The following is a 27,143-nucleotide window of genomic DNA, read 5'->3' on the forward strand; positions in this document are numbered from 1 at the left end:
TCCAGATTGTAAGGGACGGACGGAGGAAGAGAGAAGAGGAGGGGGGGCTTTCAATAGCTTCGCTGCTGTTGTATATAGTGCATGTCTGTCTCATTTATTTTGTAGCAATCCATCTTTTTTTTGGTGTCGTTTAGCTTTTACGTGCCTGCCAACGTCCCGTTTATGCACACACGCGTACGTAAATAGCGGCGAGCCCTAAAAGCCATACAAGAAGAGGAACAAAATGCACATTTGGACTGTATAGTTTATTTTTTTTTTCTATTCTTATTTGACATTTCAAAATCAAGGTAAGTGCTCTTTACATTACGAATATCTGTCAGTATGTGTATACGGTTTTTATCATTTGACATGGTCCGGTTTGGCTGATCCGCAGGAAAAATGATGCGTTTAAGTGCCATCTACATTTCTTTAGGCAACGACAACGTTTCGTCCAAGCCACAATGATTCGTTTACGCAGTCGCACAATCTTCGCTTTGGAAAAAGGAGACTGCCTAGGTTCGGTTCGTGACCGGTCCAGAAGATTTTTTTGTGGCGGCACCCTCCCGGTGACCCCTCGCGCGCGCACACACTCGAGGTATCTTCGAGTTATCATGAACGCACCTTATGCGTGATTCGCGCCTCTTCAGCTTCCGGCAGGTGGATGCTAGGCCGAACCGAGCTTAGCCGAGCCGAGCTTTTATCAAGCAGCTTCCGGTGATAACCAAAGTGTAAGATTTACTTGGCGTAAAAAGTCAAGAGTTACTTTGTATATATCGTATCTTTCATTCAAGGTGTCTGTTGATACTGTACATTACGATATGATACAATATATGATACATTTGTACAGTACGATATGATACGATATATGATACATCTCGATATCAATGTTGTGATACTGTAATTGCAAGTAACATGAGGATTATCATCTGGTGTATAATTATACAACTGATATGGGCTTCATGTTAATCAATATATTGGAATGTGACGTCAGCAATATCGTTATTTGATGCTGGTGTACAATTTGTTGGATAGCCATTGGAGAGTGACAGTATCGATATTTGATTCTGTACTGTCAGTGATCCAGATGTGATATCAATATTACAATACGGTGATTGTGTGGTTAGCATTCTATTGCACGTAATTAGCAATTTTTTAAATAATATTATTCATCCTGATCGTCCTGGTTCATGGATGATGATGGCAGTACCATCAAGGCAAAATGATATTTTGGAAGAAAAGTATGGACCAAATAGAGAGAGATTGCTTCCATGTTTGTGGAAGATGATGGGCAGTGACAAGGTTGCAAAAAGTGACTTGAAGAAGGTTTGCATAAGAGTTTGAATATTTCAACAAGGAGGTGGCAGAGCCGGTAGCGCGAATGTACCCGGCCCGCCGTGTCGTGGCGCCGAGGCGGGGACGTTGTCCACGCGTCTCAAACTTTAATTGCATTTCAAGCTTGAGGCCAGTTGACACACACACACACACACATGCATTCCGCTTTCATCTGCCCCAGTGATATGCTGCTTTTCATGAGTCCCGGTGGGCCGACCCGTTCTCTCATTCTTGCTCTCAATCCCGTCCTCCCCCTTTTCGAGCGGGGTAATGTCTACTTCCCGCACGCCTTCTTGTCAGCATAAGTCTAAAAATATTGTCGGCTTCCAGCTGAGTTTGTCTGCCTTCCACCGGCCGGCAAAGCTCGCTGCCATCTGTCTCCGCCACGGAGGTGTGTTTATTCACATTTTAGGCAGAAATACACAAATATGTCGAGAAACAGCGGCTATATTTCATCTCATTGTTGTGCGTGCATGAAGAAACATACTTGGAAATCCGAGATTTGAAGTTCTGCCTACAGTGGGAAGACCGAAAGTCTTATAGGAGCAATTGCTGTTCGTGACTTTATCGCATTAAAAGCTAAAAACATCATTTTGTGCGGGACGACTCAAATATAACATCAAGTAAATAACTACAGGTCTTCTCTTTTGTCTCTTTTAGGTGGAGTCATGGCGATGCAATTGTTTCTCCTGGTTCTCCACATTCTACCATCTCTTGTTGTGCCCATACATAATTCATCAACTGGAGGTAATTTGTGGATGTATGTGTGTGTGTGGACAAGCGTGCGTGACTGTGTGTGGGATGATGGGAAGGAATCAAGTCCGATGGGAATGAACCAAGTCAGTCGAGAGTGCGATTCGTCAGATAAATTGAGCGTGGATCATGTGTTTTGTTTGCTGTGATGTATCAACATTGTCCAGTGAATTCTTTATTCTTCCATCATTTATTTTTTCTATCCCCCTCTTGCCGTTCCCCAGGCTGTGCCATCATCCGGCCTCCGAGGGAAGGAGGCATCCGCTACAGAGGCCTGACACAAGAGCAGGTGCTGATAAATAAATAAAAATTTTTTTTATAATTAAATACAAAATAGGCTTTTCAAAGGAAAAAAAAACTAGCGGTGTTCCACAAGGATCAATACTAGAAAGTCTGAATTTTGTGGTTCAAAGATGAATTGTATTTGCGCTAATACTGCCAAATGACGAATACAAATTGGCAGGAAGAGTGTTTAGCACGTCCGCCTCACAGCTTCGGGCTTTGAATCCGGGCTCCAGGAGTTTGCATGTTCTCGCCATGCGCCCTGTGAGATGGGAAAGGGCTTCGGTTCACCCTGAGATCTTTCCCCTCTATCGACTTTTAGCGTCATTGAAATTCTCGTCACGCCAAAAACAACTCTGCAATGTTCTTTTTTTCTGCCCGCCGCCATGTGGCGCTGTCTCGAGAGGACTTGAACGCATGAGGGATCTCCGTGTCATTTTCATTGCTGTGCTTTCGCAGATTCGCAGTGTTCAGATCTTACCCATGGATTATGAGATTGAGTACATCTGCCGCGGGAATCGCGTGATCGTCGGGCCTAAAGTCAGGAAGTGTTTGCCCAACGGCACGTGGACAGACATGACGCAGCACAGCAGCTGTCGTAAGTACTCCAGGCTTTATTTCTATTCGGGTTTGGGATTGCAAAAGCTCTCTTTCAATTATTTTCTTTCAGTTTCAGGTTTAAACAATCGACAAGAAATTCAGTACTTCCTTTACAATTGCCCAAAAGTCACTCAGAAGTGCTTTGTGGAAAGATAAAACAAAATGGCCGCTGACATCAGTTTCAGCAAAACATAAAACGAAAAAAAATGGATGGAAAAGATCCCTGAAGGTGGTACAAACCAAAAAAGACGCATAGTTTTGTGAGAAAACAAAAGCAAGTGTGAAATTTCTATTCAGGTCATGTTTTGGGTGCAGTGATGCGCTGAAATCCTTCTTAGATTTTTACTCTTTTTTTTTTGTTCCTAATAAGATTCCCCCCTGAGTCCATTACATTCAAGTAATGCTTCTTTGTGCTAAAAAGCAGAAAACTGCAGATGAGATGATTTTAACAGAAAATGTGTTTACATGCCGGAGGGGAACAGTCCCCACACACACAACAAAGATCGAAAAAAAAAAAAGAACCCCTGGCACCAGATTCGAATAAAACAGACAGAAACCAAAACACACAGAACATTAAAATGTTCCAAATATGATTATAATATCGGCCTGTCACTTTCGGAGTCTCACAAAAGACATTTATTGAGTTTGGGGAAACAATTTAATTTATTAATTATTTTTTTTTAGCTTGTTAGCCTCTTTAGCCTTGTGATGCTAACACGCCTCCTCTCTTCCAGTATTGCTGTGTCCTCGGGTCTGGACGTCTCTGGAGAACGGTCAGGTGACAGTGAGACCCCCGGGACCTCCGGTGGAAGGCTCGGTTCTGCACTACCGCTGCCACAGCGGCTTCATTCTGGAGGGCCGCAATGTCAGCCACTGCACCAAACTGGGAAAATGGGACGCACCTAAACCCATCTGCCTTTGTGAGTCACACCGTGACACCGCCAAAGCAAAGAAAAATCAAATACAAAGCATCTGGGAGTGATTCACAGCACTTTTCACACATTTATTTGTGTTATTACCATAATCCACAATAGAATCCATTAAAAACACACGTGCATAAATTACATAAATCCACATTAGCCAGATTTAAGTTTCAATATTTGCTCATATGAATGCAAAGGAATGAGGATTTGGTGAAAGAAAGCCACAGCTTGCCAGCTGGTTATCTGTGTTGCCACAGCAACCATTAAAGTTGCTATGGGAATGTTTGGATTAAAAAAAAAAAAACAGCTCTCTGACAATGTGAAAGTAGGTTGCGTAATCCCTAACAGTTTGGAAACAGTGGAGTGTTGACTTGTTCTATATTTTGGTAAAATTCACCCGGAAAGCTTTGAGTGAATTTTTGAGTCAGACGTCTGATGTGTGGTGACCTTCATCACTCAAAGAATGAAATGTGTGATGGCGGATTTGACATTGGTGATTTTATTCTCGGGACGTGACGAGATTACGTAAGAACAGCCATAGCCAAACAGACTGTTGCTGCTATCTAGTGGACACAAATGATTTGCATTGCAGTTGTACTCTGCATTGCATTACAACACAATACAATTAAATAAAAATAAAATAACATCGTCACACTGATTACGATAGATGTTTTTATCCAAAAATGAGCAGTATGAAACAAAAAAAAAACCTTTCAATTTACTCTAATTGAAAGTCAGATGATTCGTCAGCCAAGCTATTGATGTATATTATTATTCTATTTTCATATAATTGTTTTATCCTGGTGGATATTGTTGGCCTGGGTCAAAACAAACAACAAACATGCTTGGAAAATGAACAATCTGTAACTGTCATTACTTGTCTATTTTTTTAAACATTTTTTTCTTTTTTCTATTTTTGTCTCTGTCTTCCATAGATGACAAAAACAGCACAGGTAAGACATTTTCTATTGCAATTAATTACTCGTATTTATGTGATATGCTAGGTTGTCGAATCAGGACCCACAGAACATAGAAATTATTCAAAATAAGTCCCAAAAAAAAGCTCTCCGCATGCGTTTTTGAATCTTGGAAAGTATGTGCCTCCTCAACTGTAATGTTGTTTATTGGCCACAAGAGGGCAGCAGAGTTCTTCAGACGATGTGAGAACTCGTCCACCAGGAAGCAGTGTCACCCTAAAAGAGAAAAATAAATCATGGAAAGTCTTTTTATGGAAAAGAAAAACTGCAAAGTCAAGATATCAAACATTTATTTGATTTTTTTTTACGATGCCCTTCTATTTAAAGTGATTCTTTGCTCCCTAAAATATTTTATTTATTTTTCTATTTCATTAATATTTTTATTGCAGACGTTTAAAGCTGTCTAATGAGGCTTAAAATTATTTTTATATCATTTGTACACTTAATGAATAAAAGTAAAAAATGAAATAATTAAATGAGGTCATTTCCATTATGAATGATAGTGCACCACTTCTAAATCCGTACAGTCGTTTCATTGGAATTCAAGTTTCAGTGTACTGTACGCATGCCAATGTAGCCATCGAGGATATCGAGTACCTCCCCCAGGGAGTTTTGTAAAATGGTGTTTAAGTGCAGCGAGGATGAGGACCATTGAGTTTTCTCATCACTAAGCTAATTGTCATTCCCCAGCTTGGTGGAGATTGGGTGGCCTCATGAGATTGCCACTAATTGCCTTGCGGAGGCTGACGATTGAGAACGGGGGTTGTCATCGTTTGAAATGCGTGAGACTCGGAAGCGATCCTTCATTATTGGTGGATTATTTCTCATTGCTGTCAAGGAACGATTGCATTTTATTGATTATAGGACACATACTTTGCATGTGTGCTGGGGACTTTCTTTTTTTTTTTGACCATGCGGATTATTTGCTGTGCTGATATTTATGTCTATTGCGCAAGGTGGCCGTTTTAATTGCGAACGTGCTAAAAAGTATTTTGAAATGTTCTTTTTGGCTTTGCTTGTGCGTTACTCCAGTTTTACGGTTTTGTTTTTGTGTTTGGATCATTTCTAGTCATTATTATTTTTATTGTGCAAGGCGAGGAATTTATAACTTTACGGTCGAAATGTTTACCTCATTTTCATCATCGGACTGTGACTCATGTTTGGACTTGTGTAAAGCCAAGAGGCAGACAGGAACCGGGTACGGCATTAACCTTTCTCCCGCTGAGGTGGCAGGAAGTGGGTGGAGGTGGCGCACTCGGAGGTGGGAGGCCAGACGCAAAGATGGACACTTTCCATTTACGGGATGGAATATCAAGCATCCGTGAGCAATCCTGCTCGTTGGTTAGCAGGATGATGCAAAAACAACATCGTGGATTGTTGCTGTTATTTTTTTTTTTTTTGTAGGCTAACTGTGGCGTTAGCACAGGGTCAGTACACACAGATGGCTCGTGGGAGATTTTGCTTTAGTACACCACTCGATGTTCTAAACTGTCTCCAAGGTCTTTTTTTGGACAGGATTTGCATCTTCAGGTATATATGAACCACAAAGTCTTTCGATTGTCAACAAAACCACTTTTGCGCCACCTGCTGGGGTGGGGTCAATTACCTGAGTCAATATCAATATGATAAAAAGATTTGTCAGTGACAGCCTGAGATAAAAGACATTAAGAAAGTCAATTTTACATCGATTGTCCCCTTTATAGGTATGAGGTATAAAGCTCTCAATCTCTCCAACCTTTAAAACAAAGTCTAACTACCATCCGCCTCGGCGGGGGTCTTAAAAACAGACACACACACATATAGAGCGAGCTCCAGTCGAGCTGGACATAAAGTTCAACGCTGAATAATTGATGGAGCGGCGGATGGGTCGCACGAGGAGGTGGAAGGCAAATGCCAGATGATGACAACCGCGTCCGTAACGCAGACACTCGGATAATGGCACTTGGATAACTCGGCACCCTCGCATTCTATTCGTTTGCTTGGTGTGTGTGTGTGTGTGTGTTGTGTGCGTGTTTATTTTAAGGCGATGTTCCGGTTCAATTCAGGTGCAATGTTAATACATTTTAAAAATGAATGTTAAAGACCTGCTCGTAGGAAATTCTCTAATCTTAAAAGATTATGAATTGTATACGATAAATAAAATATTTTTAATTCGGGAAGCGTAAACCCAAAAGTTGGCACCTTCCCAGGAAATTAAAAATAATGTATACTTTAAAATTCTGGGTGTCTTGAAACCCTAGTAAAGCCAAGTATATAGAAAAAAAGGTCTTGTGGCGTTCCACAAGGATCACTACTAAGAACCCTGAATATCATCAATTAGGGTTAAAAATGATTTGATAACACTATAACATGGGGTGGTGACATGTAAATTCATTTATACTGCTTTCTCTCACTTTAAATTTGGTTGTTAGCATACGGAACGTAGCATTAAACGCTCTGCCCGGGTATCCTTATATTGAAAAGAAGGGAAAATGTGATCAAATGAAGCTGTGGCTCACTAACTAAGCTTTCAGCCGATATCACACACACACACACACACACACACAGTCACACAAACACGGAGCGAGCGATGCAGTGCGGATCAGACGCCGCTTCCTCTTCAGCTGCAAATCTTTTCATCTGTTTTCAACACGATAGTCTTACAGGGAGGGAAGATGTTGCCTGCCTGCCTGGCTGCCTGCCTGCCTTCTGCTGCTATTTCCACTCCTTGTCACCACAACACACACACACACACACACACACACACACACCGAGTGAATCCAGTCTCTCTCTTTTAAGGGGGGGGCGTTAGGGGGCTCCAGCTTCTCCCAATCAACACTCTGCTCCTGGTATCTCATTCGCGCCTTCTTTTTTTTTTTTCCCTTTGCCCTAAAGTGGTGACGCTCACACTTGTCTCCACATTTCAAGATTGATGCACAGCAGCGAGGAGGCGAGATAAGACCTAGACATGAATTGACTTAGTGACCGAGTGACTCGAACATGTAATCGCTGACGTTTGGTTCTCCGGCCGTTCTCCTCCACGTGTTGTCCAAGTGATGCCGGCGAGTCGCGCGCGTCCCCGGCGGCGGCGGGCGCCTTGCCTCCGGGCTCCTCTGACCGTCTTCTCTTTCTTCTTCTGGCTTCTGCTGATGTCGGCGCGGCCGTGCTCAGGCAAGAAGAAGCTGTATATCGGCGCGCTGTTCCCCATGAGCGGCGGATGGCCCGGCGGCCAGGCGTGCATGCCTTCCGCCCAGATGGCGCTGGACCTGGTCAACAACCGCAGCGACATCCTGCCCGACTACGAGCTGGAGCTCATCCACTACGACAGCATGGTGAGTCCCGTTATTTGTCTTTGCACGCTGCATGTTGAGAAAATGAAAAGAAGGTTTGAAGGAGTTTGACAGGTAGGTGCATCGAAGACGACGCTTACTTTTTTTTTGGAGGAATTTATTTTGCACTAGTTTGTTGTTGCTATGGTGGTTGCAGTTGGCTGTTTTGGATTGAGTAAATTCATTCTAGTTATTTGAATGAAATAATTTGTTGGTTTTGAGATTATTAGGAATGTAGAGATTTTTTTATTTTATTTTTTATTGTCAGTTCATTCATAGCTAGCAGTGGTTTACAGTGATGTTTTGCGTTTTATTCATTTTAGAAAATTGAATAAATAGAAATATATTTGATATAATCCATCCATTTTAACGTTCTTCTTAATAAGAATTAGTTTATTTAATTAGAAAACCACTTATTTGTTTTTTTATTTCATTATTATATATTTTTTAACCAGAATACACAGATCGGATTCATGGACGGATGGTCCAATTTGATTCTGAAATGTATAAGCAGCTGGATGCCAATAAAAGTATTTTTTTCGGGGAGGGTTTTATAACCGGCCATATATCATAATATCTGTCATAACACTCCATGCTATGATGGATCAACACCGCGCCTGAGACCCTCATTAGTCGCGCCAAAAGAGCAAACACACCTCCCACGCCCGTCAATCACTTCTTGGAAATGTCACGTGAGGAACTCAGAGTGGAGTGCTTTTTGTTCCAGGTTGCATCTGTCAACAACACTTTAAGTGAGACATATGCACCCGTGGATCTTGCTTTATTCTCATTAGCGAGTGTGTCCCTGCATTGGAATAGCAGAAGTGTGTGTGTGCGCGCGGGTTGGCATGGCAACACAGTTGCTCTTCAAGCAAAGCACATCCAAAATGCGCGTCTGCAAATCAAGACGTATGCGGCACGTGTGTGTGAGTGTGTTCCCCGTTCTTTTGTTGCTAAATAAAAAGCGTGTGTGTGTGTGTGTGTGTGTGTGTGTGCGCACGTGTGGCGGATGCAGCTCACACTGACATAAAGAAGAAACATTTCCGTGCGCCGTTTCCATGGCAATCGGATGACAGAATGGTTGTCGCCTGCAGCTGGTGACATGTACGCACGTACTTAAAGACTTGACGACACATGCATTTACTGTAAACTCATGCACACACACACACACACACACACACACAGAAGCACACACAAGCTTATTTTAGCACACACACGTAAACTCAAAAACTTGCAACACCCGTAGCCGCTCCCTCACACTTAATCAGGTAAACTTATACACAAAATAAAACACACACACTTAAACACACATGAGAAAGTGTGTGTAGGCGAGAAAAGGGGATTTGTGTGTTTTTCCACTTTTGTTGTAATTGCCAAAGTGGCTCGCATGACAATGAGCGCCTTAGCCAGGATTCATTAGCCGCAATATTTCCCTTTGCGCTTATCATTATTGTCGCTCACGAACGGGTAAATATTCATCTTGCGGGACGAAGACGCTGGCGTATCGACATCGAATTGAAGTTGAAATGAAGTCAAACTTCTGAAGTAGCGAGGGAAAAAAAAGAAACGGAATCTTAAAGTTTGATGTCAGATCAGAGCGACGCATTAAAATTGCATTCCTGCATATTTGTTGTTTGCAAATAGAAGTTAAAGATTGCTTGATGTTGTTCCGTAGATATTTTGTTAAAGCGGAAAACGACAAACACAAATATTTACATCCGACAAGATCCGTGCGAACTCTTGTCTCTGGGCAATTTAGTAACTCACAACAAGTTGAGTGTGAATGTTTGTCTCTCGGCCTTTACAAATATTCCCTTTTGTTCGTATAGTGATAGACGTCTGCTGGCGTAATGCTAACGCTAGCTGTGATGCTAATTCTAAACCTTCTAAATTTAGTGACTCACAACGAGTTGAGTGTGAATATTTGTCTCTCAGCCTTTTACAAATGTTTCCTTTTGTTTGTATTATGATGAACGTCTGCTAGCTTAATGCTAACACCGGACGTGACTAAACCTTTAAACAACAAGAGCAGCAACTCTTAAAAACAAGCACACGATATCGGGAATCACTTTCGTGTACTCGAGCGGGAAGCATCAGGCGTGTGTCACGCATGCAATATTCATGAAGCGCCACGTTTAATCCTCGGGCAGCTCGGTAAATCAGCGTATCGTTTCCTCGGGTATCAGGGCCGCGGCACCTCGCCATGCACATGGCCGTCCACACATGCTGAGAGGCACTTCTACACGCCAGCCACTGGCCGTTGCCATGGCGGCATCAAACCCAGACTGCCAACTTTGATGAATTATTAACAGCGACGCAGCGAGACGGGGGTGTTTCCGAAGCTTGCTTTTTATCGGCGTACTTTTTCTCCGAGCGGTTCCACAAGTGCCACAAGTGATTAATACGCTCATATTTTAAAAGAACCGTCTTTTATCCAATCCGAGTCGACACGATGAAGTCTGTACAGGGTTGATTGCGCCTTCCTAACCCTAAAACCACCCGTGGGGAGGAAGTGATTGTTGCTCCTGATTGATCGGAAGAAAATCACCCCCGCGGCCTCGGGCCCCCGTTGCGAAAATTGCCGCTTCCTGGTTGGACAGCAAAAGTCGATACTAATTCTGTTAGCATCGGTGCACTGTAGCGTGTGTTGCAATGATTAGTTTACGCTTTGAACAGTTGCGTTGGCCTTTTTTCGGCGGTCTCGACTTTTTCCAATTTGCTATGCTGGTTTTAGCGAGTTTAGGTGATCAATGTTAATCAAATGTGAGTACCGTAATTTTCGGACTATAAGTCGTGTTTCTTTTCATAGTTTGGGTGGGGGGGTGACTTATACTCAGGAGCGACTTATATACATATATATGTTTTTTTTCCACTTTTTTGGGCATTTTATGGCTGGTGCGACTTATACTCCGGTGCGACTTATAGTCCGAAAATTACGGTATTAAAATATTTTTGCTCAGCTCATTAGATGGTGCATGTGCATCCGTTTGACCACGACGAATGTGCACAATGCTACGATTTGCACTTTCATTCGCTTTCATGCCTCGGGTGCCGTCGACACCGAGGCAAAAGTCAAGAAATGACGAGGCGCGCCTGGCAATTTCGCCGTCGTGGCTTTTCTTACTCCCATGCGAGTGTTTTCGCTCGTTAGCTCACAAGAAACAATCGGCGGCGGCGGCGAGACAAACGTCCTGAATTAGGAGCCACGTCACGGCCGGCTGATTGTTTGTGACACCCGTCAAGAGAGTTTCCATTGTGTTTGCGAGGACTCTGCGGGGCTGAATCATCACACGTGTCAGGACAGTTTAGGCGTGACGGCGGCAGGCGGCAGGCGGCAAGCGACCCGTCACTCCTGCCATGCTGTCCGTTACACTGAAAGCACATCAAACTAAAATATAGGAAGCCTATCGGTAATAGGCAAGAATTTTTATTATTGAATATATGAATAGTTTAAGATGTGAATATATTAGGTTAGCATCCCAAAACACTTTAATTTTGTCATCTTGCAACATTAACATTAAAAATAAATGGCTTGCAGAAGACTTGATATGGAAAATTAATGTAATCAAAGTGGCCATAATAAAAGAATGGGGAAAGAAATATATATCTTGCTTTTAATTTGAAATAAAATAAATTGCGATATTGATAATAAGAAAATTAGACCTAAAAATGTCATTTGTTTTTTTCATTTTGCTTTTGTTTTGAAAATTTGAAAAGATAGTCATGAGCTGAACAGTTTAAAGTTGGATCGATTAGAATAGATAAAAAAAAAAAAAGAAATTAGAGTTGAAGGTTAGTTCTCTAAAGTTAGTCCTTGTGATTTTCCTTGTGATGTCCTTGCAGTGCGACCCGGGCGAGTCCACCAAGCTGCTTTACGACCTCCTCTACACGGAGCCCATCAAGATCGTACTGCTGCCCGGCTGCAGCGGCGTCTCCACCATCGTGGCCGAGGCGGCTCGCATGTGGAACCTCATCGTGGTACGTTCGCTGCTCGTGGGAAATAAGATGGAATTGGACCAGGCGGTGGGAATGAATATCCACAAGAACAATTATTATTATTATATATTATTATTAATATAATAATTTACACCTTTTTATTATTATTATATAATATTATTAATGTAATAATGTATGACTTTGTTATAGGATATTATTAATATAATAATTGTATTATGATTATTAATTGGTTGCGTTGCCTTGTAGTAATTTAGCAAAACATCTTTTGCCTTGTTCAAATGACAGAAGTTTTTTTTTTTCTGTCGGCGCCATAGGAGAAGTTCGGGCTTTTGTCACCTTGAAGTACGTGCGACATAATGGTAACATGTCCTATAGAGCGTGAAGTAAAACTGTAAACGAAGTCAACTTGAGGAAACGTTCAGTCCACGACGTGATGTAACTGTTTATCGATTCCGAAGACGCCGCCACTTAAACGAGGCAGCTCCACAAAAGACCCCGTCGAAGACATAATAGCGAGAGACGGAACGTATTGTCCCATCTCGCATCCTGCTTGTCAACAGTTAGTTTTGTTCTTCCATCTTCCATCCTTTGTGTCTCCTCTCGCCATTCATTTCTCTCCGTGCCTTTGACGTTTCTGACGTTAGTCGTGAAGAACAATGGCTTCAAGTGATTGGCATCTGCGCCTCTTGTCCTTCTCAAAGATGGCCGCCATCATTCTCTTTCTACCTGCAGGCAGTGAGGAAGCACAAATACTTTACTGCATATGTTTGGGTACTTTCGAGTTCAGTATTTCTTTGACGTAAAAGATGAATCCAGCATCGGGAAGTGAAGCTCGACTTGTATCTTTTCTCTGCTTTTTGGTGAGCTACCGGTGTTTTTGACGAAACCAGCTTATGTGTGACTGCTGATTACTAAAACTTGAAAAAGCTCAAGTTGAATCAATGCTTTGAAAAGATTCTTTTTTTTATTTGCCGTATTTCTACTTTTGCAAAAGCCTGTTTGTACTTTTACCACCTCTGCCTGCAGGTGCCTCTTTGTAATCCAGGCATAGAGAAACCCGGCCGGATCAAAAAGGAGGGTTTTAATCAGCTCCTCTTTTCACTCTTTTAATGTGATCCTGTGTATCCGTTTCTAAAAGCTCTGTTGAGCATTGATTGCCGCTGCTTGAGGGCTGAAGGAGTCCCGACGGGTCGGAATCAAAACAGATCATTTTAGGTTTTTACGCGAGGCGGGAAAAGCGCGATGGTGCGCACCTGTGGCGGACAGTTTAATTCCACTGTTGGGGAATGTTGCAAGCTTTGCAATAAGTGACGAATGGCGTCATTAAATCTTGCAGATCACTAAAACGCCAGCAAACTTGTTCGATAAAATAAATGAATAAATCTTTAATTAATGAATCATAAAAAAGTATATCATAATAAATAAATGATTACATCTTCAATCTTAAAAGTTATACGAGATGAACGTGAAAATTGTACAAGACTAGAATTGTACTACCGTAATTTTCCGACTATAAGTCGCACCGGAGTATAAGTCGCACCAGCCATAAAATGCCCAAAAAAGTGAAAAAAAACATATATATGTATATAAGTCGCTCCTGAGTATGAGTCGCCCCCCCCACCCAAACTATGAAAAAAAACGCGACTTATAGTCCGAAAATTACGGTATTTTATTTTGAAGAGTACATAATGTCCGACGTGTCCGACATCCATCACGGAGGGGAACGTCTGTAATCCCCCCCCACCCGCTAAATGCCACCTTTCTTAGAGCTCCAAAGGTTTTCCGTTCCACTTGTCAACGTGAGACTAATCGTTTGAAATTGTTTTTGCGTTTAGCGCCGCCCTGCCTTCCAGACCTCTCCAAAGTTTCTGCCTTTTTATTTATCTTCCCAGCTTTCGTACGGCTCCAGTTCGCCAGCTCTGTCCAACCGCCAGCGTTTCCCGACTTTTTTCCGCACCCACCCGTCAGCCACGCTGCATAACCCGACCCGGGTTCAGCTCTTCCAGAAATGGAAGTGGACCCGCATCGCCACCATCCAGCAGACCACTGAAGTCTTCACCTCGGTCAGTTCGTTTCTCCGAATCCGGGAAAAATAGTCTCGTGAAACAAACAACAAATGTTTTTACTCCTATTTTATTTGCTGTTTGGTCACATCGATGTCGTTTTGCTTCAGACTGGATTGTTTTAATTAGCCATTGAGCGTCTTGTTTACCGCAGCCGCCGTGTTGCTCTTTCCAGCAATCACTCAGGGTAATTATACTTTTCAACATATTTCCAACGGATTATTGGTGGCGAAAGTACATTGATTGTGTCGTGAGAGGCGGCGGTCAATACTGGGACTCTTGTCGTAATGGAGTTTAATGATCTGCATTTTTTTTTTCAGCCACCGCTAGCGTCTTTGTACTTTTGTCCCCTTCTCAGTCTTCTAATGGTCTCCCTGTGTCTTTGTTTCCATCCGTCCATCAGACTCTGGACGATCTGGAACAGCGAGTCAAAGAGGCCGGCATCGAGATCAGCGTTCGCCAGAGCTTCCTCACCGACCCGGCTGTGGCTGTCAAAAACCTGAAGGTGCTTTGATTAAAAATTCACCTCAGCTGTCAGCCGACACCCCCCCCCCCCCCCGACATCCTCTCATCCAAGACCCCCCCCCCCGTCACATCACAGCTGCAAATATCATTAGCATGGATGCCAGTTGGCAGAAATTAATGCGCAGCGTTAATGAGATACATCCTGAGCTCCCGGAACTCTGAAGGTCACGGCTCGTATTCATTTTGGATTCGTTTTGTCCGATGTGGTTCTAAGGTTTGACAAAAATAATGAAGCTCATGCTCTTTATGAGATTTACATTTTCGAACAGAAAAAAACCCGTTAGGCACTCGACTGAAAAGCAGGTGAAAAATGTTCTGTTTTAATATCAATGTCAAAGAATTGCCTTTAATGGGAATGTTGTCTTTCCTAAAATGGCCGCCGCTGATGCCTCTTAAAATTGCCATTAGCACTTAGTTACAAATTACAACTTTTTTTTTTTTTTGGTGTTATTGTTGCTCTAAAGGGATTTCTGTCTCGTTCTCAGCGTCAAGACGCCAGGATCATTGTGGGTCTATTTTACGAGACCGAAGCCAGGAAGGTATTTTGTGAGGTGAGTGCCTGTTTTCCTCTGCTCAATTAATCCCAGTCGACACAAATTTGCCAAACTGTGTCTCCTTAATGAGCCGTTTGAAAGCCACAAGGCGACATCTTGGTGTCGGGGAATAATTTGGAACCGAGTCGAGAAGCTTCATTTGGACAAAAGTAGTACTCTGGCCCTCCATCTCACGTCGCCCCCTGCAGGTATTCAAGGAGAAACTCTACGGGAAGAAATACGTTTGGTTCCTGATTGGCTGGTACGCCGACAACTGGTTCAAGATCAAGGACCCGACCATCAACTGCACCGTGGAAAACATGACGGAGGCCGTGGAGGGTCACGTGACCACCGAGATCGTCATGCTCAATCCCGAGACCGTCCGGGGCGTATCCAACATGGTAGGCGCAAACAAACATCATTTTGATTTGCTGCTGCTCATTACTTTTTAGATGCATTGTGGGAAACTACAAAACACAAAATAGAAACCAATTGGACTATACTGAGCTGGAGACTGTCGACCGCCAGAACCGCTTTTGACATATCGCTAAATTATGACAACATAATACTCCAATTCGGACAGCCCGGTGGCCGAAGTCCATTATCACCTGCGGGTTATTTTACACGGAGATAAGCACCACAGTGTTAACGGATCGCTTTTAACGCTGCGCAGTTTATTAAGGTTGGAGTAAGGTCCGGCCCCGGGAAAGAATCGCCGCTTTAATTAGATGGTTTGTCGTAAAATGTATGACATTATCGTTATCTTTATGACACTCAAGCAGAATTTTAATGACTTGGCTCTGACTTTGTCCTCCAGTAACAGTTTGGACGATTTGTGACATTTAGGACAGCTAAATGAGCGTAGAGATTGTCCTCTTATCAGATCCTCCTTGAGTTGGAGATGCTCGCTCGCTAGCGTTGGCAATATGCGCTGCTAGCTATTACTTTTGCGATTTCTCAGAAAGTAAAATAATTGTCCCATTTTCATGTCTGCTTGCAAAGAGGTTTGCCAGCTAACATTAGCTTTAGCTATTTCTAGCCTTTGCCTAGAAATCCATTTTACATCGTGAAATGTTAACTGGCATTTAAGATAGATGATTACCGTAATTTTCGGACTATAAGTCGCGTTTTTTTTTCATAGTTTGGGTGGGGGGGGCGACTTATACTCAGGAGCGACTTATATACATATATATGTTTTTTTTTTCACTTTTTTGGGCATTTTATGGCTAGTGCGATTTATAGTCCGAAAATTACGGTACTTATATATATTCCTTTATTTGTCCCTCACAAAGAAATTCCAGTATACAGCAGTCATAATTTAGAGAATTAAAAAAAAAATAAAAAATGAGTTAAAACTGAATTGGAGCTTATAAATATCACATTTTTTATTTGGTGGTCTGCGAGCTAACATAAGCTGTCGTTCTTTTTCCTGAAGATAAGACTTATGTGAATTTTATCAGTGTGTGTTTGTCCCTTGATATTTTCCACTGCTGGCAATAATTTACCTTGCAAACTGGCTAAGGGGAAATATATTCAAATAATTCATTGTCATGTAAAAGCGCTCGCTTGCGCAGATGCTGCGCCTCAGCGTTTATCTTACCGCTAAATATTCTGAGCTTTTTATCAACAATATGTTTGCTAAATCTCAGCCAACAGAAGGAGGATTTTTTTTTTCCTTGAGGGAAAGAAACGAATAAAAACAAACACCTTTTCGGGTGGATTATTTCGTCAGCATTTTCCTTTTGCTCCTCTCTGCAGGCACTCATAAAGATGGGGGACCGTACTTTGATTTTCTAAAAACAAGAATCCATTCTCGTCGTAAAATGATTGTCAATATGTCACAATATTTCCGCTCGAGTGTGACGATATGGATTTTTTTTTTTTTTTTTAAAGCTTCAAGTCTTCCCATTGACCTTTTCTGACTGCCTCAATGTTGACTTTTATTCTTCATGTTTACCCGCCTCGCTTCGTCCTTGCCAATTTTTTTTCCCTCCCCTCAGCAGCTGTTGTTTGTATTTAAAAACGCACCTGCCGCTACCTGCTGCTCTACCGTTGACGCGCTCCTCTACGGGGCGTCCCGAATAGATGCGTACGCGCAATCATGCTATTTCCAATTCAATTTGCAACTTTGAAATTGGCATATTTCTCAGCCGGCGCGGCAAGCACTGGAGGCGGTGGGATCGCACGTCACATTTAAATGCCAAGGTGGAATTTTTTTAATGAATTGGACTTGTCAGAGAGCCGAATTGGACTTGCGCGTGGGCCTCCGGGGGTAATCCTCGGGGACATCTTGATGATTGCGAGCAATAATCTGCCGTCACACATGAGCGCTAGCAGATTAGCTTAATTGCTCGCTGCCGAGCGGACGGAACTGACAAATCACCCGGGGGTCATTTCCCCCCCCCCAAAACAGGTGGTGAGGTGTTATGATGGAATTTTCTCCGACTTTTTGGTCATCAGTACATCTCCGCTCTGCGTTTAAGCGACACTTTGTCGACAAATGCTGATTGATCGACTACTGTAATTAGGCCCTTAAACTAAAAAAAAATTTCTGTTGTCCTCATCTAATTTCCTTCTATTTTGTTTCCTCTTCTCATCAGACATCCCAGGAGTTTCTAGCCGCTTTAATCTCCCGCCTGGGTGTGATGAATCCCGAGGAGACGGGCGGTTTCCAGGAGGCCCCGCTAGCTTACGACGCTATCTGGGCTTTGGCGTTGGCCCTTAATAAGACGGTGGCGCCACTCAAGGCCAAGGGGCGACGGTTGGAAGACTTCAACTACAACAACAAAGACATCACGGCGGAGATCTACCGTGCCCTCAACACCAGCTCCTTTGAAGGCGTTTCGGTAGGTCAATTTGCATATTGAGTCGGAAACTTTCCATGACGAAAGTTGTCAGTTTGGAATGTTTTCCAAGTTCCCTAACATAACTTCTATTGGAATTTTGCAGGAAGCTTTACAGAAAGATTTCCACCCCTGAATGCGTCGAGCGCTAAGCTAACTTAGCACCGAACTGATTCTCGATACAAAAGAGGTTTGTTATTGTCCTTAAAAAAGTCTTTTTGCTTTAGGGCCAAGTGGTGTTTGATGCTCAAGGTTCCAGGATGGCCATGACTCTCATTGAACAGCTTCAAGGTAAATGTTCATTTGAATGGAAAATAGAAACTTCATCGAAATGCTAACAAGCTAAAGGTCGACCCAAAGGCTCCGGAATTTTATTGAATTGTCGAATAAGAGATTAAAAATTGGGATTGTTTGAATCCGTCAAGAAATTATAATTTTATTGTGAAAATTCAAGAATTTGGAAAATGTCATAAATATAATATATAATATTTGTCAGGAAACTGTCTAGGAATTTTACTTACCGTATTTTTGAGGGTGCTTTTTTTTTTTTTTTTTTCTTTTCAAGCATGGATCCTTGGCTCACGTCAAAGCCAATCCTTTTTGGAAACGATTTAAATCATGCAATGACATTTCACCTCTTAAACCATATTCTACCTCGACACTGAGTATTTTTCAAGCATGCATTCTCAAAAACTCTTTTTGGGGGAAACCGCCCTTCCATATTTGCCCTGAGCACAAACGTGCTCGCTGCAGTTTGATGCTGGATTAACGCAACGGGCCACCCGGGCTGCAGTTTTCTCACTTAACGACTTTTAGGGATGATTATTATTCTCGCTCGCCTGTGCTTCCTTAAAAGATGAGCCTCCTTCCCACTCCAGCCTCACGTCGGCTGTGCGCGAGGTGTCAGAGGTCATTTGGCCCGTATGGTAAAATGACCTGACGTGAATCCAGGAAAAAAAAGAAGGAGCTCATCAGTATTCCCGGTCAAGGCCGCCACATAAGCTCCTTTTATTCCCTCTTGTCCTCCTTTGTGTTTGTCCCACTCCCTTCTTTCTCCTTGCACATTTTCATTCTTAACATGAAAAGCACTGGAGTGAAGTGTTTTATTGGAGTGCACTTCATTGGTTACACCTACGACACCATCCCATCGGATGTAAAACGAGAGAACGGAATTTAACGCCGACTGAATATTGCGCCGAGCAATCTGGAGAGACGACGAGGACGTTACGATAGGTGAAGATTTGCGAGACGGTGAAAAAAGATCTCTTTTGTTTTATAGTCGGAACCCCTCCCACATGCTTTAAAAACACATTTCAAGTTATTCCCTCAATTCTATGGCAGCCATTTTGGAAGCCATTTTGAGTCACGGGATATTCTTTTCTGTGACAATATAAAGACCTTTCAAAAGAAAAAGTACACGTTCTTCTTTCACCGCAAAATAAGTGTGCTTCTCGCTTTTTCCGTTCTTTAGTGAGCGGCACTGCAACGTGTTTCACAAAAACTCACCTTTCTGACCAAAAAGCTGAGAAAGTTGTTCAAATCGATCTCCGTCTTTCAGAGGGCAGCTACAAAAAGATCGGCTACTATGACAGCTCCCAGAAGAACCTCTCGTGGTTCGGCAAGGACGTGTGGATCGGTGAGTCATGCAGGAGGTTCCTTCGCTTATCGCCTTCTGTTCTTTTTTTTAATTCGGAATTGCACCCATTCAAAAAGAATCCTCCTACACACCTTTCAAAACGCCCACCTTCCCTTTTTTCTCCTTAATGGTGTCCTTCACTCTTGACTTCCTCTTCCTTCACTACTTCCTTTACCAATTGATTCTTTACTCCATCATTCCATCATCTCTGCTTCCATCACTCCTCCCCCACCCTCCCTTTCTCTATCAATACCTGCCTTCGTGTCATCTCTCCATCATTACTACCTCCTTCAGTTCCTCCGTTCCTCAATGTGCCTGACCACCATGTCCTTTGCTACCTCCTTTTTCTCTCTCTATCACTTTCTCCCTCTCCTTCCTCCATCTATCTCTCTGTCTCCACGGTCGCCCTAACAACCACTTTGGTTCGCCTCTCTCTTCTAATCGCTGTGGCAACTGTTACCGAGCTGCATCTCCATGGTAACACCCTGTTCTCGTGTTTTTCTTTTCGCCCCTTTTCTTGCCACTTGTTTTTTTTTCTTTCTTTTCTTAATCAAGGACACCGGATGTTTAACATGCATGTACACCAGCGCACACACATGCACAGTGTGTGTCAAGTGTGTATAACACTTTTAAAATCATGTGCACAAAGCACATCTCGGTCACGTGCTAAAATGCAAAATAAAGTAAACCCGCAAGCTGGCAAGAATGAGTAAAAAAAAAAAAAAGAATTTGGAGAGCTTCTTCCAAAATGGGAACAGGGCTAATAATCTCGACAATATCTTTCCAGAAGATAAATAATATATGCCTTTGAGTATTGTCATATTATCGGTCTATATGTGTTGCGCTACCATTTTTTGTGTGGTTCTTTGAATTACATCTCGTCATTTGATGTTTAAAAATGAAGCCTCTTTCTTTTGTTTGTTTTTTAAGAATTAAACACTATTCAGAAAAACTGCTCCAACAATGCATTAAAAAAAATAAAAATAAAAATCCCAGTAAATAAAAATCCCACTAAGTTGACTTTTTGTCTCACATGTCACTCGACGGGCAGGCGTCATGTGGGAAGTAGATATTGTCAGCCGTCAGACAGATGGCGCCGCTGAGACATCGGCTGCGTTGCCGCGGTGACGAGCCTGTGGGGGTGACACTCTGACACCCCGACTCTGACATCTGACACATCAGCTTCACGTGGCGCTCGCACTTGCACGCACACACAATTTCTCTCTCTCTCCTCCTATATCGGCCTACGTATTGAGGCCGTATCATAAAACACAATTCCTCTCACGCTTTTGATATTTTCTCGTCTCATGCACGCAGGAGCTGCTGCCTCGAAAGAAGCAGCAAAGCAAGCTTTTTTTTTTGGGTCCATCTGGCCCTTGTTGAACTTCATTAGTCAGCAATGGAGTTGATTTGAAGCTGGAGCACGTCGGGATCATTTGCTGTTAACTCTACACTACGCTAGCTTAATTAGCACACAACATGCCCAGTCACTCACTGTATGCTTTTACGAGTTCAATGACAAAAAGGCCAAATGAATATATCCATTTATTTTTTATCAATAGCGTACTGTATCGGAAGAAAAAAAGAATTCAAGCTGGATATGAAAAATGCGCAACGACCACATGTGGTGAATCGTCTCGTTTTAGGGGCGGGGCCTCCGGCGGATCGCACGGTGGTGGAGAAAGAGTACCGCTTCCTGTCGCAGAAATTGTTCGCCGCCGTGTCGGTGTTTGCCGGCCTCGGCATCTTGCTGGGCATCGTCTGCCTCACCTTTAACATCTACAACGGCAACGTGCGGTAAGAGTACAACTCATTTTTTCTTGCAGTTCTTTTCTAGCCTCGAGTTCCCAGGCAGAAACGATCGCAGCGAATTCCTTTTGATCCCCCAGATTTCTGTGGCGTCGATCCAACATGCTAAATTTATGTTTGACCTCAAGTCCAATACGTCGGTGAGCTCATGGGTTGTTTTCAGCAGTTTCTTGCCTCCTCCGTGGGATCTCCTCCGGCTTTGATTAGATTTCACACGCAATTTGGCAGAAGGGAAAACGTGTCGGATCACATCAAATGTTTTCATTATGTCGCTCTCGGTTAAGAGTCTCACGCTGACGAGCTCCTTGGCGTCCGATTGGAGCGTTTAGGCTTGTCACAAGTCGTTATCTGGACAAAAACGGTTTTGAAATGTTTACTGGAGTGATTAGACGCTGAATCTCGGCGAATCGCCATTTATCATGGATGGAGGATTAAATAAATAAATAGAATGATAAATAAATACATAAATTCAATAAATAATAAAGAAATAATAGATTAAATAAAAAAATAAAATAAAAAATAATAAATAAATGAATAAATGAATAAATAAATAAATAAATAAATAAATAAATAAATAAATAAATAAATAAATAAATAAATAAATAAATAAATAAATAAATAAATAAATAAATAAAATGGGCTTTCAAGATCCACAAAATATTGCATTGTGCCCACAAAATATAAGCTCCAAAAAAAAATGTTTTGCGGATGTGTTTTGTTGCAGCTACATCCAGAATTCTCAGCCGTACCTGAACAACATGACGGCAGCGGGCTGCATGATGGCTCTGGCCGCCGTCTTCCCGCTCGGCATCGACGGACATCACATCCACCGATCGCAGTTCCCCGTCGTTTGCCAGGTTAGCAACGCGCCGCCGCCGACTTCGCTGCTTCCAACCTAAATTTCCGATTTCTAGTTTCAAGGGCTGCTTTTTTTTCTTTCCTAAAAGTAAGTTTCACTGTGTAAAATAAAACTTGGGTTTAATCCAGATGTATATTCCAAACATTAATTTGCCTCTTTTTGCCCTTTAAAACCTGCAGATAAAATACAAAAAAAGTAGGAATAGCTCAATTGCTTTTCCTCTTAAGTATCTTTGGGATCTTACACAAGGTCTGTGCAAGTAATTACTGGTCCACCTATGGGGTCAATGACAGATGAAGTTTAATATTCCGTCGTATAATATTCACGCGCAGGCTGCACCCCTAAGGACTCCTCTTTGCTCTCAAATTAACTTTTTTTTTTTTAACCCCCCACCTACAGTTCCGTCTGTGGCTGCTGGGTTTGGGCTTCAGCTTGGCGTACGGCAGCATGTTCACTAAGATCTGGTGGGTCCACACCCTCTTCACCAAGAAAGACGAGAAGAAGGAGAAGAGGAAGGTCTGATGTCAAATGTTCTATTTATGCTTTCCGCTTTACTCCAAATATGAACAATTGTGCTTGTCGTGTTTGTCGTTAGCAACAGCTGGAGCCGTGGAAACTCTACGCCACGGTGGGCGTGCTCCTGGGTGTGGACTTCCTGTCGCTGGTCATCTGGCAGATCGTGGACCCGCTGCACATCACCGTCGAGGTAAAATTACCACAACGGTGGATGAGCATATTATCCTCTCCTCTCAACTCACCAGTATCTCACCCGGAACAGGAGTTCACCAGGGAGGCCCCCAAAGTGGACTTGGATGTCTTGATCCAGCCCCTGCTGGAGCACTGCAGCTCGGAAAAGATGAACACGTGGCTCGGTGAGTTGTCTTTCTTTGGCTCGGCGTCTAATGACACAAGTATGGAGCTCATGAACTTCTATGTGGGTCACAAAGTGGGTCAGGGCCTCGTAGCGTTTCACAGGCGCACCCGATGAGACAATGGACAGCGGCAAGACGCTTTCTTTTGGCTCCCCCCCCCCGCTGCGTTTATTCTTTTTGTCTCCGTCAGTCAGCGAGATGCCGAGCGACTTCTTGCACTTTCAACTTCCAGATAAGAAGCAGCTAAGAACAGAAATCAAACACATATACGCTGTCGAAAGGGAGCGAGTGGGACACAGATGGTTTCTTATCTTGTTCAAGCTCAACATGTTTTATGTTCCAAGGACCGCATTATTCATTCATGTCGCTTTAATGAGTCGAGCTGACAACATTGATGCTTCTCCAGCAAAATTCGAACTCGGATCACTGGATTCGAAAGTCCAGTGTGCTCCGTGGAATTAGCATCTGAGGATGATGTGAAAGGTTCCACCGACACTTAAACTGAGATATCTGGATTCACCATCCAGCGTGCCATGGAACCTGCTTTGACGGTTTTGCAGAGCTTAGGACGAATAGTTCATTTCTAGCATCAAGTTCAACATGATAGAAACAAAATATTCTTTCTGAACTCTGAATAAATAATTCTTAATTCCAAAAAACACCAAGTAAATGATTCATCATATACAAAATTCAAATGATCCATATATATGGCGTAATTGTTGGGCAAACATTTGTCAACGCTGCCCCCTGCAGGTGTGGTTTACGGCTACAAGGGCCTGTTGCTGCTGCTCGGCATCTTCCTGGCTTACGAGACCAAATCTGTGTCCACGGAGAAGATCAATGACCACCGGGCAGTGGGGATGGCCATTTATAATGTGGCGGTGAGTCACCTGAGAATTTCGATGTGTTTCGGTCGGCGCTCGCTCGAACTCAACCGGTCTGTGTGCTCCTCCAGGTGCTGTGTCTGATCACGGCTCCGGTGACGATGATCCTGTCGTCTCAGCAGGACGCCTCTTTCGCCTTTGCGGCCCTGGCCATCGTCTTCTCGGCCTACATCACCCTGGTGGTGCTCTTTGTGCCAAAAGTGGGTAAAGTTCAAACGTCTGCGTTGTCATTCAAGTGGAAATGTCGCCATCTGCTGGAATGACAAACGGAATGCTTAGCAGATTTCCAGCTTTCTTTTTTTTTTTGCTCTAAAATATCATTCATTCGTTAATATATTACAAAAAGGTTGGGAAATTAAATAAATAAAGAAATGAAATTGAAAATAAATATTTTTGAAAAGTTAAATCAATAAATAATGATAAGGCCCAAATCAATAATTTCACATTCTGCTTTACAATGCAATTCGATCATCAAGTATTTGACTTACTAACTAAAAGAATTGATTTCACATTTTCCTTTCTTCATCCCTTCCCGCGCAGATGCGTCGTCTGATCACGCGCGGCGAGTGGCAATCGGAGCAGCAGGACACGCTCAAGACGGGATCGTCCACCAACAACAACGACGAGGAGAAGTCGCGGCAGCTGGAGAGAGAAAATAGGGAGCTGCAAAAAATCATACAAGAGGTCACTCACTTGGTGTCTGTCCCTGAATTATTATCTGGGTGTCACTTTTGTGTCGTCAAAATTTGGGGTATCCCTTTGCGTTTTAGAAAGAGGAACGTGTGAGCGCTCTGCGTAACCAGCTGGCCGAGAGACAAGCTCTCCGCAACCGCCGCCGCCCATCCACCGGCCAGACCCAGAACCACAACGCCCCGCTGCTGCCGCCCTTGTCCCAGACGGACCCCAAGTCCCTGCTGCCCCCGCCCGGCTACCCGAGCGCCGACAATCACTCGCTGCCGCCGTCTTTCTCCAACTCATCCAACTTGTACCCGGCAGAGAGCAAGATGAGCCGCAACCACTGTCACAATAGTCAGATTCCGCTACTTTACAAGTAGACCGGACCCTGGGGAAAAAACACCCGACCCTGGAACCCATCACGGGGAAGGGTGAGCACACTGGGGTATCCACACCACTTGACAGAGTCAGCCCAAGGCCTACGATAGCTAAGCACCTGCCAAGGACCCCCCCACGACCACTAGGGGGCAGACAGGAGCAATTTCGGGTTGAGTATGATTGCGTGTGTGTCCTGTTTGTGTGTCCCATGTGTGTAAGTGGGAGTCTCCTGTTAAGTGCGTCATCTGCAAGTATGGATCCGATTCCATCTGACTGAGTGTGTGTGTGACTGTTTCGTAATATTTGTTTGAAATTCAACAATGAACGGCGGCTTGGGCCGGCTCTGCCACCTGACACTGTGACCTTGTTCTCGGCGCTTGGTCGCCGTGGCAACAGCAAGCACATCCCCACACTCAAACCTCTCCATCATGCAGAGCTTTCGGGGGAGACCTTCCGGAACTTTTGTGTTTCACTACACACACCCGCACACTTGTTCTCCGTGGTCCTGTTTTTGTCACGTGCGTGCGTCAAGAAATTTTCAGCCATAAAGTCTGGAGACCGGATGAGGACGGCGAGTAAATATTATCGAGACTTTTGTCAGCTGTTACAGTGGCAGTAAAAGTGAAATGTCCCCGCATGCGCAAAGAACTTTCTACTTGTGTACATAAATGAACACGACAAGCACAGCTGAGATTTTTACCTTACATTTGTTATTATTATTTCTGTTGTTGTCTTTTTGGTGAAGTAAAGCACTTGCCCACTTTTAGAAGCTCTACTATGTCAATTTAGTGACACTTTTTTTTTTTCCCCGAACACACAAATTGGGTTGTTTTTTTTAGCAGTCACATGACATTGACGTCTTTATAGAGCTTGAATTTTCTTTCGTACTTTTTCCCCTCTCCAATTTGCCCGTTTTTAGGAAAGTGACACTTTCACATGACAAGCACAGCTCAGACGTCACAGAAGTTCTGTCTTATTGATTTTTTTTTTCGACGTAGGCAAATCTCGTGGCTTTCATTTTCGTAAAGTGAAGTGACAATGTTTGTTTGCATGTGCCGTTCACACCCAAACTTAACAACCTGATTGAAAAATCTTGTTTACTATTACAAATAGCAAACTGTTCCTAAAGGTTTTGTATTTTAGATACACATCCTCAAATTTCTTTTATCCTTTTATCATAAAAAAAAAAGTTTTGTTTTGGGTAAAGCAAGACAGTCACATGAGAATTATTATAACCTCTAACTTTTAATGCGCTATTTGTATATTATTTGAGCTGGCACTTTAAGAGTTTGTTATTATGATCCACATTAGCTCAGGGTGCGGGAGTGGCTAAGCAAATGAAATAAATAGGCCATATTTATATATAGTATTTATGAAGCGTGCAGTTATATCACAGTGTATCATAAACAATACGTAATATGAATGCAGAACTACTCTGGTAAATCTTGCACATGTCAAGAGGTCATGTTTGTATTCACTCAATTATCTAAGATCATACTGTAAATGTTAATATAGTTCAAATTATGTGTATGCAAATATGTGAGTTCCATCAATAAAAATCATTCTTTTTTTCAAATTCCCACATCAAGAACTTTACGTGATGATGATGCATGCATTACCATACCGATCCGCTAGATGGCACTACAGTAGTTTTACAGACAGTTCAATCGTTTATTGTACGTAAATTAAATTTGTGTTCGGGTAAATTAACACACTTTTTTTAAGCGATGTTAGCGTGTAGAAACGTTTCCTAACTTTTCACCTTTTAGACTATTATTAACTTGTTACTTCCGGAATAACAATTACAGCATTGTTCTGTTGTTCGGCTCACGAAGGAGATCAGAAGGCACAGAAAAAACGGTAAAAACAAAAATGCCGAGCGAAGAACAATGAGTTAGTGTTGACATCTTACGCATTGATGATAGATGTTACTTTTTATAGATAGATTCGAAATG

The 27,143-nt window shown here is 42.8% G+C and overlaps 1 protein-coding gene across 1 annotated transcript; it reads left to right on the plus strand.

Annotated features, from left to right (window-relative positions):
- On the plus strand, positions 1-26,758 carry gabbr1a (gamma-aminobutyric acid (GABA) B receptor, 1a). Its single transcript, XM_061289827.1, has 24 exons — positions 1-287; positions 1,972-2,058; positions 2,289-2,353; positions 2,806-2,944; positions 3,681-3,866; positions 4,805-4,822; positions 7,997-8,157; positions 11,998-12,132; positions 14,004-14,174; positions 14,578-14,679; positions 15,185-15,250; positions 15,442-15,633; positions 17,833-18,078; positions 18,303-18,366; positions 19,634-19,711; positions 21,358-21,508; positions 22,245-22,377; positions 22,779-22,895; positions 22,975-23,085; positions 23,158-23,251; positions 24,005-24,132; positions 24,207-24,335; positions 24,676-24,819; positions 24,906-26,758. The coding sequence occupies exons 2-24, from the start codon at positions 1,980-1,982 to the stop codon at positions 25,188-25,190; spliced, it is 2,994 nt and encodes a 997-aa protein (XP_061145811.1). The 5' UTR covers positions 1-287; positions 1,972-1,979; the 3' UTR covers positions 25,191-26,758.
- Positions 26,759-27,143: the final 385 nt, after the last annotated feature.

Source organism: Syngnathus typhle, linkage group LG10 (genome assembly GCF_033458585.1).
Source record: "Syngnathus typhle isolate RoL2023-S1 ecotype Sweden linkage group LG10, RoL_Styp_1.0, whole genome shotgun sequence".
Taxonomy (NCBI): domain Eukaryota; kingdom Metazoa; phylum Chordata; class Actinopteri; order Syngnathiformes; family Syngnathidae; genus Syngnathus; species Syngnathus typhle.

Bases quoted from the DNA above. Each gene is read 5' to 3' on its own strand.
- gabbr1a (XM_061289827.1), top strand. From the start codon at position 1,980: ATGGCGATGCAATTGTTTCTCCTGGTTCTCCACATTCTACCATCTCTT. The intron at 2,354-2,805 runs GTGCTGATAAAT...GTGCTTTCGCAG, and splicing joins GAGGCCTGACACAAGAGCAG to ATTCGCAGTGTTCAGATCTT. The intron at 22,896-22,974 runs GTCTGATGTCAA...GTTTGTCGTTAG, and splicing joins AGAAGAAGGAGAAGAGGAAG to CAACAGCTGGAGCCGTGGAA.